At 44.3% G+C, this 18,062-nt stretch overlaps 1 protein-coding gene across 3 annotated transcripts; it reads left to right on the top strand.

Annotated features, from left to right (window-relative positions):
* The first annotated feature begins 947 nt into the window (after positions 1-947).
* dennd2c (DENN/MADD domain containing 2C) lies at positions 948-15,890 on the top strand. Of its 3 annotated transcripts, none has more exons than XM_029833582.1 (19): positions 948-1,227; positions 3,404-4,445; positions 5,644-5,768; positions 6,348-6,430; positions 6,528-6,683; positions 7,623-7,701; positions 7,945-7,989; positions 8,733-8,920; positions 9,191-9,300; positions 10,177-10,246; positions 10,729-10,806; positions 11,105-11,245; positions 11,476-11,624; positions 12,627-12,804; positions 12,989-13,030; positions 14,082-14,190; positions 14,283-14,525; positions 14,913-14,999; positions 15,094-15,890. In XM_029833582.1, the coding sequence occupies exons 2-19, from the start codon at positions 3,622-3,624 to the stop codon at positions 15,114-15,116; spliced, it is 2,730 nt and encodes a 909-aa protein (XP_029689442.1). In that variant the 5' UTR covers positions 948-1,227; positions 3,404-3,621; the 3' UTR covers positions 15,117-15,890. The 3 variants fall into 3 exon arrangements, with proteins under 3 accessions (XP_029689442.1, XP_003963032.2, XP_011619862.2); XM_003962983.3 differs by having other exon boundaries at positions 949-1,227; positions 6,525-6,683; positions 8,736-8,920; XM_011621560.2 differs by having other exon boundaries at positions 949-1,227; positions 6,525-6,683.
* Positions 15,891-18,062: the final 2,172 nt, after the last annotated feature.

Here is an 18,062-nt window from a genome sequence, read left to right as displayed (position 1 = left end):
AAATGTCAAACCGCTCACATTTGGTCCTGCATCATGTGCAAGTTGCGAAAAATAAAGTACTTGTGCAACATGTGGCATAATAAATCAGTGTTACCACAGCTATGGCAGCCTGTAGAGAGTTGAAATTTCCGATAAATTCCAAATTAGGTTCCCACTAAAACTAAAAGGTTACATCATATAATATTATATAATAATCTAGTCAATCTGTCAATCAATCTAGTCTACTCAAATGAATTTCTGCATTAAAGAGTAATTATTTTGTTGATTTATCTATGTTGAGGCTTCAGGTAAACATAAAAACACACACAAAAAAAACAACAACAACAGATGCCTGCAGTTAAATGTTCCGCTGTAAAACGAGGTTTTCAATTCTGGTTTAAGGCAAGTGTATAAACATATTTTCACCAGCCGGTTTGCGTTAGAAATGTTCCCTCGACAGTGGAGCTGAAGAATTACGACATTTCCCAGCACACTTGAACACATCAGTATTTTTTCGTAATTGACAGTTGCAGGAGTTGAGCTGATGACGTCTTCCTTCTGGGATCGAGAGGATTCAACCAAACTTTCTCACAGTCGGAGTTGCATCAAGTTACCCAAAACAGACTGAGGAAACCGGAAATCGCGCCCCTTGCCGAGAAAAGAAAGGTTTATTGTGTCTATCAATATAGAGCAAAATTAACGCATAATTGCAATGATTGGGTGCGCGTGGCTATGACTTTGATTTTAAAACGGTAGAATTATAACACGTGATCCCAGATGATGTAATCTATGATCATGACGACGCAAAGTTTTATTTTCTTCATACATACACGTTATCTTTTCCATCCGTAATATCATCAACAAGCTATGAGCCACATACAATGCAGAAAGATAAATATATTAAGGACTATGGAATTATTGGCGGATACGCCTTAAAGTCTTTTATTTTGAAAGCGGTAACCGGAACTACGATGTTTCCTCCCGGATTTCTGTGGAGTAGGAAAGAATGGTGGGGTATTCTGCGTGACTTTTCTCTGTCTGGCTGTTTTCTGCTATTGTGTACAGCCCGGCTACACGTTTCTCATCCCTGTTATCGTATCATATTTTCCACTGAGTTATCTGGAACCACCGGAGGAAGTCTCGTAAGGCCGGCTGCCTGCCTGTCCGAACCCGAACGCTCGGGACTTTATTGGCGTTCAATCGATCAAAGGAAATGAGGGAAGAACGCGAGTAATGTTCCTGCGATGGGTAAGTCACAAGCTATGCATCATATTTTTTCTCCTCCGAGGTGGGATTTTACCAAAATGGGGATAGATCTCTGTCGCAGTCAGTATTCTATCAAGCTCGATGCATATGCTTCAATTTAGATAAGTAGCGAGTGTTGTGGATTCTGCATTTATTCCCGTTATTTTACTTTTCCCAGGGCAATGCGGAGAAAACAGCCCTACTATGTTAAACCCGGAACCTTTTCTCTGCCAATAGAGCAGTAGTTAGTTTTTTGTCAATTATAAACTGATAGGAAAATGGGAAACATGGAAGGTTACTGGTTTAACAGAAATGTCGGGAATCATCTGAGGGACCCTTTTTCCTCATTCCAGGGTTCCCAGTTTTGAGGTAAAAACAGATAAATTGCATTTATAACTTTTTTTTTTTAAATGTAACTTTTAATTTCCAAAAGTGCATTTGGAATAAAGCTCTTCTCATCTGACTCATCTGTCAAAAAGAAAGGCTTTTGATGGGTGCGGATGGCTCAGCCACCCTAAAACAAGTTCTCTGACTTGTGTCCGAACCCTCCTTTTTTCTGTTACAGCTTTAATCTCCCTGTTGATGGTGAACTGCAGCTGCACCAGAGCTCACCTGGAACGTGCTGCGTCATGTCGCATGTCTTGGAAAGGCAGTCCTGTGGTAGCTTTCAAGATGCAATTAGCTTTAATTTGGCTTCCAGGAGGTGACAGGGTGTTTCAGCTTGTTCCCTGTCTGCTGTGTGAGTCAGTGTGCTTCACTGGCTTTCTACACTATCTACAGCCCCATATACATCAGTGACTCACTTGATATTGCAACACAGTTTGCCTCTCCGATACTCTTGTTTGGTATGTTTAGAGGCAACTACGGAAATATGTTGGACAGTTGTTTGCATATTGATGAATATACCACATTTCAAATGGTTGATTATATTCAAAGGGTTTGGATATACATTATCTAAACATAGCTCAAATAAGGGGGTGCAAACCTATCTGCACCATAATTATGGACAGCCTGGTTAATCCTTCTTCCTGCCGCTCAGGAAATGCAACTCTTGCCTTCCTGTACAACTGCATGCAGATAAATCATGCAAATAGGTCAGTTTGGGTCTTGCATTGTCATTGCGCGGACTATTATTGGGCCAACCCCATTAAGGGCGTTGCTTGCGAGGCTGACTGGGCCACTGTCTTCAGCTGAATTTATTCCTACCATACCCCACTTGCACAGTTTTGCAGGAATGCAGCTCGTAGCTTCATTATGGACGTGAACTGTGTGGTTGGAATTTCACTGTCTCCCCCCTCTTCCATCCTCTCAGAGCCACTGTCGTCATGTGCAACGTGTCCAAATGGTTTGGTTCCAGCAAGCTAGTAGCTGCTGTACAGTGACCGCACAGATGTCAACAGGCAGCATGATTTGAAGTTGCATGTCAACAAACAGCTTTACAGGCACTCTCTGTGTGTCATGGCATTTTAATATGTAGTAGATGTGTATATTGTACGATAGGATTCCAATGGCTACGCATTTCCCCTATATATTCTACATAGTATCAATATACTACAGCATATGTAGCATGTCTTCCTGTTATCACCCACATTCTTCATGCTTTGTCCAGTAGTGAAAACTTTATTCCAGAGAGGTGTGATTGACACATTTTCCCAAGATTCCTCTAGTTATCTGCCTGCATGTGTAGAGATTAGTGTGTGTTCTTGCTGATAAATGCTATACAATCATTTAAATGTCCATTATTTACACTTGGACATTTTTTAAACCACATATTTAGACCATTTCGACCACGTATTTGACGTATTTGCTGTATTTGCATATTGCTGTGCTTTTGACAAAGCGACGTCTACAGAAAAGTCAGAATTCCCCCGGGGCTATTGGAGGGTAGGTGCAGCACACAACAGCAAAAGAAAATGCCATAATTTTTTTTTTGTGGCATACCATTGCTGTCCTTCGCTGCATTTCCCCGATTTATCTTTGTGAACTGGCCTTGACAGCAGCCCGCTCTTTTTGACCTTCTCTGCCTCCCAGACTTCTTGTTCCTATGTGTTTTGCTTCAGAAAGAAACACCTCCTCCTGTGTTGCCTCTCTATACCTTTGACCCAACAGCGGGCTGTCTGGACTTGTTCTGTCACTCCAGTGACAGCTGAGTAATTTCTGTCTTCTCTTTTATGTTTAGGTTCACAGAAGAATCCGAAGGGGAACAATGAGAGTCTGCTAATGCAAGAAGACGAATGAAGACATAAAGAAAGCTTTTCCGCAACAAACCGCGACACAATCACTTTTATTTAAAGTAATTAACAACGGATTTAGTTGTTTTTTTTACCTTTACCGGACATCCGTGATGCGTCCACTAATGGAGGACTGAGGGTTGGCTGACTCTTGCCCCCTCTCAACATGCTTGCTCTGAGGTTGGAGCAAGGCAGGCGAGGGGGTAGTGAGGTCGAACAGCAGAAAGACACCACAGCTGCGTGGCAGAGCAGCCCGTCGGCAAGGCATCCCTCTCAGAGGCAGGGAATCAACATCCGTGAGAAGATTTCGCAGTGGGAAGGTCGCAGCCAGCAGGGCAGCAACCAGGAGGCTGGGGTGAAGGCGAACCCTCCCTCTGCATCCCGAAGAATGTCAGCAGATGTCCTGGGCAATGGAGCGTTGGGGGTGAAGCCGAGCGCCAAGGTCAGCCACTCAAAGAGCCTCGAATTTTGGGATGGGCCATCAAAAAGCCAACAAAGCATGATTGGTAGAAGGTCAGAGCCAGTGCTGAAGTGTTTCAGTGACTTTACGACAACAACAACAGGAAATAAACCACTAACAGCTCAGAGATTTACGCCTCCCAAACTGGAAGCTAACATTGCTAACGCCTCCGGTACGCCAATCCTTCTAGTCAAGGACAACTCAAAAGTGGATCCTATCTCGCCTGTTGAAATAGCTTCCAAACCTCTACCTCTATCTACCGATTTCCAAGAAGACAACATGCCGGCTGGGAACTTCTACACTTCAAGAGGATTCTGGCGGAAGCTTGAGGGGGACAGGCTGCTGTGGGAGAAAGGCAGGGACCCTCTGGGCGGGGCTCAGGCTCCTCCTAAACCACTACGGACATTTCAGTACCGAGGAGCCAATGGCAATAGTGTTGGAGGCACGAGGACAGGCGCCCTGCCGACTGTTCCCCCTCCTCCGTGTCCCGTCCCGAAGATTAACGGGCTTTTGAGGCACAAAAAGAGCAGGTGGGCACAGATGTCTGTCAAAAACAGAAAGTTTTTTAGATGAGCAGGTCTAAAACAGATCCCAGACGCGCTAAAACAAATCGTTGAATGTTCATAGAATATCTGTGTCAGAGTCTTTTCGGAGGGAGGAAGCTGCATCCAATTACTGGCTGGAGTCCAGGTATGATGTCACATGATATCTGGCTGCATTGTTCACTGTTGTCTGGATGTGGCCTAGTTCCCGAACAGCCCACAATTTCCAGGGTTGTCATCTAAACACGCTCTCTCATGCACTTGCAGCGAGGAACCTGTGCGCTACAGGTTGTAATAATGTAGTTCTGGCAACAGGAGTTGACTTTTACTAGCACTTCTAGCAATCACTCACTTGTACTCAAAGTGAGTTCTGCAACAGCCGAATCTGTTGTAACCCCCGTTGCTTTTTTTCCCCAAATAGAATTCACTGAATTCCTCACTTAAAGTAAGAAATGGATATCCTGTGGTTAGGATGGTGTCCCATCGGCTGTTAGTGATATCATTCTCAAAGGTGCTGATTTATTGGAATATACTGTAACTTCTAAGAAAACCACCCAAATATGGAAACCCCAACTTTCAAAACAGTGATTACCAACCAAAAAAGTCCCAAAAATATGTCAACACAGGACACAGAGCCCCCCCCCCCGTGTCTCTGCTCATCGCTGATTAAGGTGACAGTAATCCTGCTGCTTAAAAGACAGTAAGTGCCCCAGTTTAAGAGCATATAGTGTATTACCATTAGATGGTACTTAGAAAGTGGCTCTTGGGTTGTGTCTGCAGCAACTTTAGCTACTTTTGCTCAAACCAATTTGAGTGTTTTAGGAATTCTCGTGTACTGACCTTGGAGCAGACGTCATAAAGTCTCCGTGACTGTATTGTAACTGGTGGCAGATTAAATCATGGTTGGATTGGATTCGTTCAACGGTCCCTTAAAAAGGAAGTGACTGGAGTGGACCAACCCCTTCACCTTCAGATGATGAAAGCAACACAGTTGTGACTATGGCAGTTGAAACAACTACTATCACATGAATCAAAATGTCTTGCCGTATGTATTTTGTCATTGTGACAGTGGCTAAAACTGTCTGACCTGAGTATAATGATGCTCTTTGGTAATAAAGAGACTCATTTTACTGAAGCTATAAACCTTGCTTTTCACTGTGTTCCTTCCTCTCCCCTTACACCACAGGAAGTCCTTTGAGTATGAGGATGCAGCGCGACTAACGTTGAAGCAAAGCCCCCCGGCAGGCAAAGGCGGGCGCTCAAACCTTTGTCACGCTTACTCGGATGACAATATTTACGAGGACATTGTTTGTAAGTCCAAGACCTCGTTGGACATGAGCTGAGTTTGTAGTTTTGTCTCTCTGTGTCACATATATTTCTAGCTAAGAGAATGAGCTCCAGATTTGTTCAGAATAAGACAAAGGCCGGAAGTTATTAACACTGTTGGGTGTCTTTGTGCCCATCTAATGCTTGGCAACCTGTTCAGAACTTGTGTTTATTGTCATGACATTGCCTGCTGAGCAACATATTAATCGTGGCCAATGAAAAAGATTACTGAGTATACCCTAGAGAGGGGGGGAAAAGAGAATTATCCAAGAAGCACACGTGTCTCAGCTATGTGGGCTGTGCTGTGTGTTCGTAACCAAGTAAGCCAAATTTTATAATCCAGGGAACATATTCTAAACTTCATCTGACTCCCCAGCTACATAATTCAAAACAGATGGACATAAATGTGTAACAGCATCTGTGTCTATATTTGGATCTTGAAGTTGAAGAATTTTCATGCATTTTCATTCCACTCCAAAATTGGGAATGAAAATGAAAGAAGGTGGCTCGTAACATAGCAACGTTTGGCCATTTAATCTTATCTTCTCTAATCATATCCCCTAGGTGAAGTGACCAGAGATAACCCCTATGATGATGTCAAGTTATCTCCCATGTGCCTCCCAATTGGGAGGTCACAGGCTGTAAAGGTAAAGATAATCCATACTGTTTATATAATCCATGATATTCCAGGTGAGGCAAATCGGGTGTTAACGTGTCACAATGCCGCAATTGTTTTTTCAGCAGCCTCATAAAAACCAAATGTTGCAAGGCTACGCAAACAAAGTGGAGAAGAAGAGGTTCCAGTCGTTGGCAACGCCGAAACCGGCCCTTAGCGCGGACGGCGCCAAGATCGCCGCTTCTCGCCGCATAGGCACTCAAAAGCTCCAGAGGACGCCTCAGGTAAGCAGCGAACGGATTACGTCACGCGCTACCCTGCCGACTGATGCATATTCCTCTGACGCTGCGCTCTAGAGCGACAGCGCGTTATTCACTCTGCTGAATCATGCGTTGGGCTGTGAACAAAAGAAAGGGGAGGCGACTCGCTGAGCAGGAAAGAGCCACCGTTGCCAGAGCGAGAGCACGGTGGAGGAGCATGTGTGATCACTCATGAGAATTCAGACAGAACGCATTAATTTCGACAAATGGCAGAGGAAGGAGTGAACTCTGAGCTGAGGAACTTTAGTGATAAGGTACAGTAATGGCTACGTTTATTTAACTGCGACAAACCAAAAAAGGCTTTGTGGCTACAGAACCGGCTTGACTGCATCCACCATTGCGTTTGACAAATGTCAGTCCTGTTTATTTTTGAATAACATTTGAGGCGGCAGTAATTTAGTCAGCATTTTACACTAAACTTGTACCAGAAGATTAATAAACGTAGTAGTCGTGACAATAATGCTAAAAGCATTCTGTTAACTTGTTTCCTCCTCCTCCTCCTCCTCCTCCTTAGATTTAAATGGATGGGGAAAACAGACAGAACATTAATTTGTTGTGCATGTTTCTGCCTGACAGCACTCCCTTTATCTCAGTAGTTTGTCCTTATTTTGTCAAAAGTCAGTCTCCACTGGTGACAGTGCTCAGTATGTCTTCTCAAAGATAAGTTTTAACTTCCTGTATGAGCATGTTTGCACGCTGAGACCAACTTGAGTGGATTAATGCAGGACCTCAGTTAACCTTTACAATCAAACCATAATCTCTGCTCTTCAGGGACATTAATGCAAGAATGTAGCAACATAAGGGGAACAAAAACCTCCCACTTAGCAGTGGTGGTTCATGATTCCCTGACAGTAAAAACCACTGAGGCTCAGAACTTGTTTGTATTCTCCTCCTCTTGCCCAGTACATCAACAAGATCGATACCATCTTTGATGACAAGCGAGGGAGAAAGAGAGTGAAGAACCAGGGCATCTCGGTGCGAGGTAATGCAGTCACGTCGACAGAAGCCACGTAACATCCCCCACATCAACATGCCTGTCAAATTCGGCAGAGATGGCTGCGGTAACAAACCTGCTTTTGAGGCTAGACCCAAATGCAGCTGCAGAAGGTGTAGCTGCTGATTCTAAAGCAACACACCGACTTCCTGTATCTGATTGTGGCTGCTCAAGTCTCTTCCATCCCACCACTTCTTCATAATTTCTCTTTCTTTTCATTTACATCCACAGAGGAGACCAGTGGGACGGAGAGCGACCCCGAGGACAACAACAAAGGTAAAACCTCTGACACACCATTTGTTCCTTTAGGGCAGTGCTTTTCAGTTATTTTCTGTTACACCCCCGCTAGGAAGAAGAAAACATTTAGCCCCAGGGGGGCGCGCCCCACTATTTGAGAAGCGCTGCTTTAGGGTAATATGCAGCAATGTTTAGTTTCATTCAGGATTATATTGTTTACTTTCCCTGGCAAAATGAGCCGTATTAAATATCAAAGATCTCCTATAAACAGTTTTCTACTTCTTTTACCCTCAGACAGACTTCATTTAACAATCTGGTATTTAAATATGATTCATTTACAATAAACATTTTCCTTTTCACTCTGGTCTTGCTGGCCCCATGGGGGTAAAACTATAACCAAAACTAAGAGGAAACTCTAGAACGGTTTGAACAAAAGAACAGAAATAGTTTACTAATTTATTAACTCCGTTTAAGCTTCTCTGGGCTGCGATCACTCAGCAGCCATGATAGCTGAAGTAGATTTATATTTAATTATTAAAGTTTTCACTGTAATCATTCAATTCTTTTTAGTTTTTCACAGGCTAACGTTTGCAATTGTCAATTATACTTAGCGGAAGTAATAGATTAAATTTTGGGGCTCAGTGTTGTTTGTTTTGAATCATTTGTAACCACTCATCCTCCCAATTACACTTTGCACAAGCAAATTCATAATCACACTAAATCAGTGTTCTTCGGTGTAAAACTGCCCAGGATTAGGGATTAAGTTTCCTCTTCGTGTCCAGCAGGTCCCAAGAGATCAGTTTACATCCAGTCCACTTTAAAACCGCACCCAGGCTACCGCACGCTGGAGAAGGACTTGATCCAGCGGCAGCAGCAGCAGCTTTTCCAGATTTTTGTGGTGGTGTCATTGAGAAAAAGCTCGTCAGGAAACAACTATTCCCCTGAAATCACGCAGCAGTTTCCCAAAATGGTGAGAACAAGATTTTTGCTTTTTCCAGAGCTGGACTGTAATTCTGTCATCGTCCTGTATTAAAAGAAATAATCTTTTTTTTTTTATTTCCGTACAAATTTTAAACAAAGCTGCTTCTTATTCAGATTTTTACTAACACCTGTCCTTCAGTTGTTCTATTGTCCGTTAAATGATCCAGTCTATGTGATTACATGATGATTTAGTTTGTGCCACGTTCAACTGGGCCAGCTCACAGGAGAACCACTGTTAACTGGAGGCCCTGTGTTTCAGTTTGAGAAGTCATCACGTCTTTCCAGAGAGGCTGAAGATCAGCTGAAGGTCATTCCCAAGTTCTGCTTCCCTGACTCCCTGAACTGGGAGCCCTCTTCCCACATGCCCAGGTCAGGTCAGACGCGACAGACCACAACACGCGCACAATCGAATCGAAGCAAAAGTGCACATGACAGTATTTTACAGCCATACATGTGTTAGTATAAGTAGTGATAAATGAATATGATAATGTGACTCTATATTTCAGTCTGTGTCGTAGTTAAGAGAGCGTGTACGTAGACTTTGCTGTTGCTGGTCCTCTGGTATATGACCCAGCGACATTATGATCCAGACTCACATTTACATGATCACAGCAGACACGGTTACTGGTTTGAGTCAGCCCAGCGCTGACACAGTTGTTCCACATCGGTCTTCCAAACGCGGGTCTGAGAAAATCAGCTGCTTACACGACTGAACCGAATACAGGCTACCCCTATCGTGGTGATGTCAAAATATGCTTAGTGAAGGGTAGAGCGGTGTGAGCGATCTATATGTAAGAGCATAATCTGGTTACTTCTTTAGCTGCTTATTACGCTCCCTTTAAATTTCAGAAATCTGCCGTTGCTCTTTTGCCGCTTAATTAGCATTTATATTTTCTATAAGACCACCATTTCCTTTTTGGCTTATGTGTACATTTCTGCTGTTGACAGACAAGAAACATCTGTGGTAACGGCCACACAGAGATAATTAAAGTTGCAGCTGATGTAATTAAATGTCTGAATGTATAGCATGCAGTCCCACAGTTCTTTGATGAGACATCTTAGGAGCTCCGGTTTCTTTTAAGATGGCTTTAAAATGCACACACACACACACACGCATGCATGCTATTTTCCATTTTCTTGTTTATATGAAGTTTTACAAAAGGATGTGTTGATATTAAGCTTTCAGAAAAGCACGATTCCACATAGTGAAATGACGTAAACATCACATCCGTGTCGCCTTCACAGTGAGACGTTCTCGTTCGTCTTGACCGGAGAAGACGGCAGCCGTTGGTTTTGTTACTGCCGTAAAATTCTGGTGAGTGGGGAGACGCAGACACATGAATCACCGAGCCTTGTGCACCGTGCGTGTCTGAAATCGGAGCCTGTTTTGGGTTTACCCAACATGTCTGAGTGGAAGTGAATCACAAAGCAGAAAACACTTCTGAATCAATGACAAAAGCAAGACGAATTTCAACTTCCCACCATGTTTTTCCCCCAAAAAACAGCAAATAGTTTTTTTTAGGAACCCTTTAAGGCTGGAATGGTGCGGTCCATCCTTTTTTATGCTGTGCTTATCTTGTTAAGTGTTGGGTTGTATTAGTTTAGTATTGTAAAGCCAATCCTAATATAAAAGACTGTTTTTTTTAGGTGATAAGCATTTGTGCCATAAACACATGTAGACTTTAGTCTGTGTATTTTGTTTCCATTATTCTGATGTAATGATTCTATTAAGCCAGGTGTGTTTGTTGGTTATGTTGTGTGTGTTGTCTGATGTGAAACTTTATATGTGTCTTTAAGCCCAGCGGTAAAGGGAAGAGACTGCCTGAGGTGCACTGTATTGTCAGCAAACTGGGCTGTTTCAACCTGTTTGCAAAGGTAAGCAAAGGTCACCAACGGCCGCTCCCTTCCCTTTCCCTTTATAGAGAGTGGAAAGCAGCTGGCGTAGCTGAAGTTGAGAGTTAAACACGTGGAAGAGTTTCGGAGCTGCTCGGTTCAGTCTGCTGTATCTGTGTCCTAGCCTGTTTTCCCCACTGGCCAAGTGAAATGTAAAACCATTAAGAGTGAATTTATCTCCAGGTGTTGAGCTAGATGTCATATTTGCTCCGCCGTATTCACATTAATCACGCGTTCCTTCAGGAAATAAAGTCATTTGTCTGCCTCAATGTCACTGCAGATTCTGGAGGAGGTAGAAAGGCGCAGGGAGATTTCCCCCGCCCTTGTTTACCCTTTCATGCGCAGCGTGATGGAGGCCCCGTTTCCAGCTCCAGGGCGTACGGTGACTGTCAAAATCTTCCTCCCCGGCTCTGGGAATGAGGTAATGGTGGATCCAAAAAGGAAATGTTAATTAGTAGTTTTGCTCTTCCCAACTTTTTGCATACCGAGTGCCTAAAAATGGCAAACTATATATTAGCACAGTAGGCTAGCCAGTTTCGCTTCAAACAGTATATTCTAACTCTTGGGAATAGCAGTCCTGCTTAGTAGCAATTGTTTTTAATGGGTTTGTGGAATAACTCAATATTTACATTGCGTTCCCTTGTCGTCAAGGTAATTACTTTGTGTCGACCAGTGGATTCCCGACTGGAGCATGTAGACTTTGACAGTCTGCTTCAGTGTCTCAGCGTTGACAAACTGCTGCAGGTGTTCGCCTCCATTCTACTTGAGAGGAGGGTCATCTTGATCGCAGACAAACTCAGGTACCACCGCAAACCTGCACTATGATAAACCCCTTCCCATATATTACATTCTTCTTACAATTGGCTATTTAGGAAGTGTAACAAAGGGAATTTCTTCCTGTTGCCAGTCAAAGCCGGTTCACGCGGGCCCTGTGTCTTTTGTCAAATAAATGACCCATCCTATTGATATCATGTGGCCAAGCTATGTCCTACTTTGCTAATCGGATTCATCAGAAAATTGACATGTAAAGACGTCTGGTAAATACACTTGACCCATCTACCTTTATCATATTATTCCAGAGATAAGCTTTAACCTAATTTCTGCAAACCTCTGAATGATTCGTGTTGATTACGTGGCGTTTCAGTAACTGTTCAGGCACCTTTATACACCTGAACTTAATCCTTGATAGTGTCCGAGTGAACTATAATACAATTGTTAGCAGCAAGTGGCACAGTTACTTAATCTTTAATCTGTGAACACACACACGCCTCAAGTTCATGAGTTATAAAGAATGAAGTATTTAGGCATCTGTCACTTTATCAGTGTTTTACTATGAATTTCTTCAAAAGATAAAGCTTATTATAAAGCTTATTTTTCTCAGTAATACAGGGGCAAGTGTTTACAAGCACCTTGTAATGCTTCCTCTGCCCCTAGTTTATGTGAGAATTACTAAACGTGAGTAACAAGTAACAGAAACCTGTAATTCAGTTTCACTGCCCGTACAAGTAGCCATCATTGCCTAACAAGCGGCATGTGTAATGTCTGGCAACCAGCGAGACTTTTCCAGCCACTGCCAACCAGGAGATAGCCGTAGAATTAAAAGTGTGGGCGTTAATTTGGACAAATAGCATGCGATCCTCTAACTGAGCCCTGCGGGATGCCTTGTGCTGCTTTCCTAGAGTTTAGACTGTTTATTCCAACACACGGTTCTTTTATAGGAGATGTGACCTGGTTCAGATCACTGATGTGCCACATGCCTTGTGTCAGAGCTAAATGGCCTCCTGCTTTTCCCCCCTTCCTAGCGTGTTATCGCGGTGTTGCCACGCAGTGCTGGCGCTGCTTTACCCCTTCACCTGGCAGCACACCTTCATTCCCGTGCTGCCAGCCAGCATGTTGGATGTCAGCTGCTCCCCCACACCATTTCTCATCGGAGTGCTGGCTCCCTGCTTACCACAGCTGCTGGAGCTTCCCATCGAGGAGGTCAGTCGGGAATTGTGCTTGTAAAATGTGTGCACTATACATACCCTTTTTTTAAGCTCAATCACACCACATGAGCATTTTGGGGCCTTCCTGGTAGCAGCTTAATAGCTTCTCAGTCTACAAGGATCACCGAGTAATCGCTGACAAAATCTGTAACGGCCTCTCTCCCTTCTCTTGTTTCCAGGTGCTCATTGTGGATCTGTGCGCAGACAAGTTTGTGGTTCAGGTGTGTACACATTTCAGTTTGTAATGAGATCGATGGGTGTGGTCCCAGTGTTGGGATTGCTTTGCCTGCACTTGTTCCCTTTTTGCATGTGGAATGTTTGGTGGGTAACAGAGCTGTTATGCTCTATCTCTCTGGGAGAGGAGAGGAGAGGAGAGGAGAGGAGAGGAGAGGAGAGGAGAGGAGAGGAGAGGAGAGGAGAGGAGAGGAGAGGAGAGGAGAGGAGGGGAGAGAGGGGAGGAGAGGAGAGGAGAGGAGAGGAGGGGAGAGGGGAGGAGAGGAGAGGAGAGGAGAGGAGGGGAGGGGAGAGGAGAGGAGAGGAGAGGAAGGGGAGAGGAGAGGAGAGGAGAGGAGAGGAGAGGAGGGAGGGGAGAGGGGAGAGGGGAGGAGAGGAGAGGAGAGGAGAGGAGAGGAGGGGAGAGGGGAGGAGAGGAGAGGAGGGGAGAGGAGAGGAGAGGAGAGGAGAGGAGGGGGGGGGTGGAGGGGAGATGAGGGGGAGGGGGGGATGGAGGGGGAGGGGAGAGGAGGAGGGAGAGGACGGGGGAGGGGAGAGGAGGGAGGAGGGGGGAGGGGAGGGTAGAGGAGAGGGGAGGAGGGGAGAGGAGAGGAGAGGAGGGGAGGAGGAGAGGAGAGGAGGGGAGATGAGGGGGGAGGGGAGATGAGGGGGAGGGGGGGATGAGGGGGGAGGGGAGAAGAGGAGGAGGGGAGGACGGGGGAGGGGAGGGGAGGGGAGGGTAGAGGAGAGGGGAGGAGGGGAGAGGAGAGGAGAGGAGGGGAGGAGGAGAGGAGAGGAGAGGAGGGGAGGAGGAGAGGAGAGGAGAGGAGAGGAGGGGGGAGGAGAGGGGAGAGGAGAGGAGAGGAGAGGAGAGGGGAGGGAACCATGACCCAGTGGGGTGACAGAGGCCCATACAAACTTCAGTATATGTCCACAGACAGATGGACAGAAAGAGTGCTCTTGTGTAACGTTTGCCTTTACATTGATGCCTTGTCACTACTCCATACAGTATATTTCTGAATGACATCATGGGGTTTATGTCGGCTCTTCCTGTCACAGCTTGGCGATGAAGACTGCATCCTGCCCAGCAAGCTGCAGGCAGCCCTGCAGCAGATCCTGGAGGAGAGGGAAGACATCCTGAACCAAGTGGATGGAGATGGAAGCGAAGGTCCGTAGATGTAACGAGTCAACACCTGGTGGGTCCGTTGCGTCAGCAAGGGTCCACGTGCGTGAATTTTGTCCAACTCGTGCCCCATCTAGGTCAGCAGGCTGACCTGAGCTCACTGGTGTCGGAAGGCTTTGTGAGGTTCTTCGTGGAACTGGTGGGGCATTACGGCCTCCACATGGTGGAGTCGTCCAACGGAAGCAGAGAGCTCCAACGCGACAGTTTCCGCAAATCCCACCCGTCCCGTGGCGTCCGGCAGTTCCTGCAGCTTTTCATGGACACTCAGATGTTCGCTGGGTTCATCCAGGACAAGGAGCTGGCAAAGGGGGGCGCACGAGGTAGGCGACGCAGCCGTTTAGGGTTGAAAGCTGGTTTTTAATGCCCTTTTACTGAACCGGTAATTAGACCGGCCAATGGGGATTGTTTGATGTAGGTTTGACCATCCCCCCTCCGAAATGATCGCGTGTAAAACATTAAAATTTGTCACATTTGCACCAGGCCAAGAGCGTGATAACATCACACTGATCACTGATTATGACCTTCTTACATGAGTCACATGTAAGGCATTAAGCGGAAAAACAAGGTCAACACGCTCATGAAAATGCCAGAATAATGACCTAAAGTTCATGTGAATGATTCTTTATTCATTTCAAATTGAATTTCTCCTGCTTCTCTCTAATCTAATAGACATTCTGTCTCGATGATTCTCCGCTTTCTCCTATCAGGCCTGTTTGAGGTCAGAGTGGCCGAATATCTGGATTCGTGTCCGGAGCCGGAGCCGAGCGGCGTCAACAAGTTCCTCAAAGGACTAGGTAGGCGTTGCTTCACGGACGCACTTAAATTGTAATGCCTCAATCTCAAAAGTTAATGATTTTTCCGATTTTCTTTTGTTTTTGTTTTTTTCAGGTAAGCTCCTTCAAGTTAAGTGACACAACAAAAACTCTGGATTTGAACTAAGAGACTTTATTTTAACAATATGCTGCTGTGGGAGGGTGAGAATCGTCATTTCGATTGTGATAGTGAGAAGCTCAGATAAAAGAAAGCCGGGCTCGTCTGATATCATCTCAGAAGGCGTGCACGCCTGAGAGCTGCACACGTTTTACTGGACACAAACTGGAAACAATGATTTTGATTGGGGCCATACAAGAATCGCATTCCAGATGTATAACCTCAGTTAAACCCAAACATTTAGTGATTTTTGATTGAAAACTTGTTTACTTGTACAGCCAGATTCAGTTCCAGTACTGTGGCAAACTGTAGGACCACATTTCAGTCTTTTTAAGTATGTTGCGGGTGTTTGGTTTTTACCTGGTGCATGTTTTATAAAATTTAATGTTTAAATCCCATTATCTTTGTTGCAATTCCTTAATGCAACGACTTTAAAGTTGTTCCTTTCTGCCTGTGTGTTTTTGTTCTACATTTGGTATGAGTTTTATATTCAGGAGATTTTCATCTTTTTTTTTGTTTTTGGCATGTCAGAATGTTCAGACTCCAGGACAAACCTCAACTTTTTCTGCATTTTGATGATACAAATCTGCGTTTTCTTCTATACTGCTCTTTAGTTCCAGATAACTGGAGTTGTAAATATGATTTTGTTTACATTTTGTATAAAATTCAATCATTGTACAGTATTTGAAATATTTTTGTATTAAAGCATGGTGCGCCTTACACACTTTTTAAATAAACAGCACAGTGTCAGGTTGCTCATTTGGTCTTTTTAAATCAGCATATGTATTGTAATTCTCCTGTCTCACCTCACAGCAGCAAATGTATGAGTCAGAGCTACTTGAGCCAGAAAAGATAAACAGGATCCAGTCCTACAGAGAAACACTGAGGTTGAAAATCACTCCCTGAAAACGTTCTGGCAGAACAGGTTTTTCTTAAAAAGCGGAACTTTGATGTTGCACTTCTCGGGGACAGCTTCCTGCATGGATGTTTACAACTCCCACTTCCTCCCATCGAGGCTTGGCGCACAGTGACCACACGGGGGCAGTGTTTCCGCGCGTCCCAGCCGACCGGGGCAGCGGTTGAATTTTAGAGGAATAAAAGCGATTCTCTCACAACCTCTCATGATATTCTGTATTATTATGCCAAATGCTGATAAAGATTAGTGTTGCAATTAACTGTTTGACTTCTTCCCTCACTATTCCAATGTGTCTGGCCATGACCTGATAAGAGTTTTAAAAATGAGAAATCTGAGCTCAGGGATATGATTTGTTACATTAGATGATAATATGCTGATTGTGGATTAATATGCCTCTGAAAAGAAATAGCCCTCTGCATAGGAGCAGAAGAAAGCAGATACATCTGAATGATTTGTGCCATTAAAAAAGGAGTCTATAGTGAAAGGGCAGATAAGAATTAGTCAAAGAAAAAAATTTTTAAAAGGTTGCTACTATATTGAACCTTCTGTCAATACAGTAAATAGGCCACGTATCCTGGTTACAAATTCTGATTAATGAGCACCTCTATAGTTTCAGACAGCCAGATATGATGCTCATAGTATATATTTTATATTGCTGCTGAGGCTGCAGTCTTGGGGAAGATTTTACTTCATAAAGAACATTGTGTTGTTACCCAAGAATGATGATTTATTTTAACATCTGCTTCCTGGCACTTTTAAACAATGTGTCTAATTAATAATTGTCTGTTTATTAATCAAAGTAAACCTGCTGGGGCATCATCCATATATACATATACATCATCCATTCTAGTATTTGGTTAAAGGTGTCTTGGCCATCTCAATATCAAATCCGTCTGAGTAGCCAGTTGGCTTTTCTGTGGGGAGTTTGTGGGTTCTCTGTTCCACAGTCCAAAGACATGCACGTGGGGGATCGGTTAAGTTCACCTTTAGTGAACCTGAATGCATGTTTGCGTCTGCGTGTTGCCGTTCAATGAGCTGGTATCGGTGTGCACCCCCACCTCTCTCTGAAGCTCACTGGGATAGGCTCCAGTCCCCCTTCGACCGTTAAGTGATAAAGTGGCAGATGATAGATGGATGTTTTGGCCATTTTAACAGTGCTCAGGTATGATGTATGATGTATGTCTCTGTTCCACTCCTCTTTCTGTCCTTCTTCCTCCCCTTCTCCTCCTCTTTTACCCAGCGGGCCATCAGCAGGAGGGAACCCCCCATATGAGCCTGGTTCTGCACAAGGTTTCTTTACGTTAAAGGGGAGGTTCTACTGCCCCTGTTGCTCATCTGGGAGTCAGGTCCTTGGTTTCTGTAAAGCATCTAGAGACTCTTGATAGTAACAGACAGTAAATTAGGATGAATTCAACTGAATTCAACAACGATCCATCTTTCGATGTCGTGAAGCAGCTCTGCATTGGTAGTTCTTAGGGGTCAAAGGTCAGATATTTTGCAGCGTGTTAACATACTGGGCATCTTCACGAACAAAATACTCAGTCGCCAAATCTTCACACCTTTCTCCAGGAGATCCTATTTATTGTCCTTTCCTCTGTGTCCAGCAACAAAAATGAACCTTTAACGTGCTGCATCTAGATTAGAAGTGATTTTAGGATTTTTGACATCAGTTTACGAGGATGCAAAATACGCCGACCAATTTCGAGAGGCCCTTATTCTTGCTGCGACAGGTCAGATGGTCGAGTGGCTGATAGAGGCTCTACGTGAGATCATTAAGCCGAAACAGTTACAGAGCGAAATGTCCCGTTTACTAATGTGGAGAAGCATTTGGATTCTGGACGCTTTAAATGCCTAATTTATTGATGTTGAAAGTCCAGAGTACACAGACCTTCCCCCGGTTATTGTTAGTTGGTAATGGCAGTTCTTCAAAGGCCTTTCATATTTACATCATATTTTATAGACCTTTATTGCACAGAGATATTTTTCTGTAGACATTATTGTGTTTGCAAGA

The sequence above is a fragment of the Takifugu rubripes genome, chromosome 3, assembly GCF_901000725.2.
Source record: "Takifugu rubripes chromosome 3, fTakRub1.2, whole genome shotgun sequence".
In the NCBI taxonomy this organism is placed as follows: domain Eukaryota; kingdom Metazoa; phylum Chordata; class Actinopteri; order Tetraodontiformes; family Tetraodontidae; genus Takifugu; species Takifugu rubripes.
Note: the sequence above shows the minus strand (reverse complement) of the source record. Positions and strands in the feature narration are given on the sequence as shown.

Excerpts from the sequence above, each read along its gene's own strand:
- dennd2c (XM_011621560.2), top strand. The coding sequence starts at position 3,622 with ATGCTTGCTCTGAGGTTGGAGCAAGGCAGGCGAGGGGGTAGTGAGGTC. Across the intron at positions 12,805-12,988 it reads TGGAGCTTCCCATCGAGGAG|GTGCTCATTGTGGATCTGTG; the intron begins GTCAGTCGGGAA and ends TCTTGTTTCCAG. Across the intron at positions 15,000-15,093 it reads CAAGTTCCTCAAAGGACTAG|GTAAGCTCCTTCAAGTTAAG; the intron begins GTAGGCGTTGCT and ends TGTTTTTTTCAG.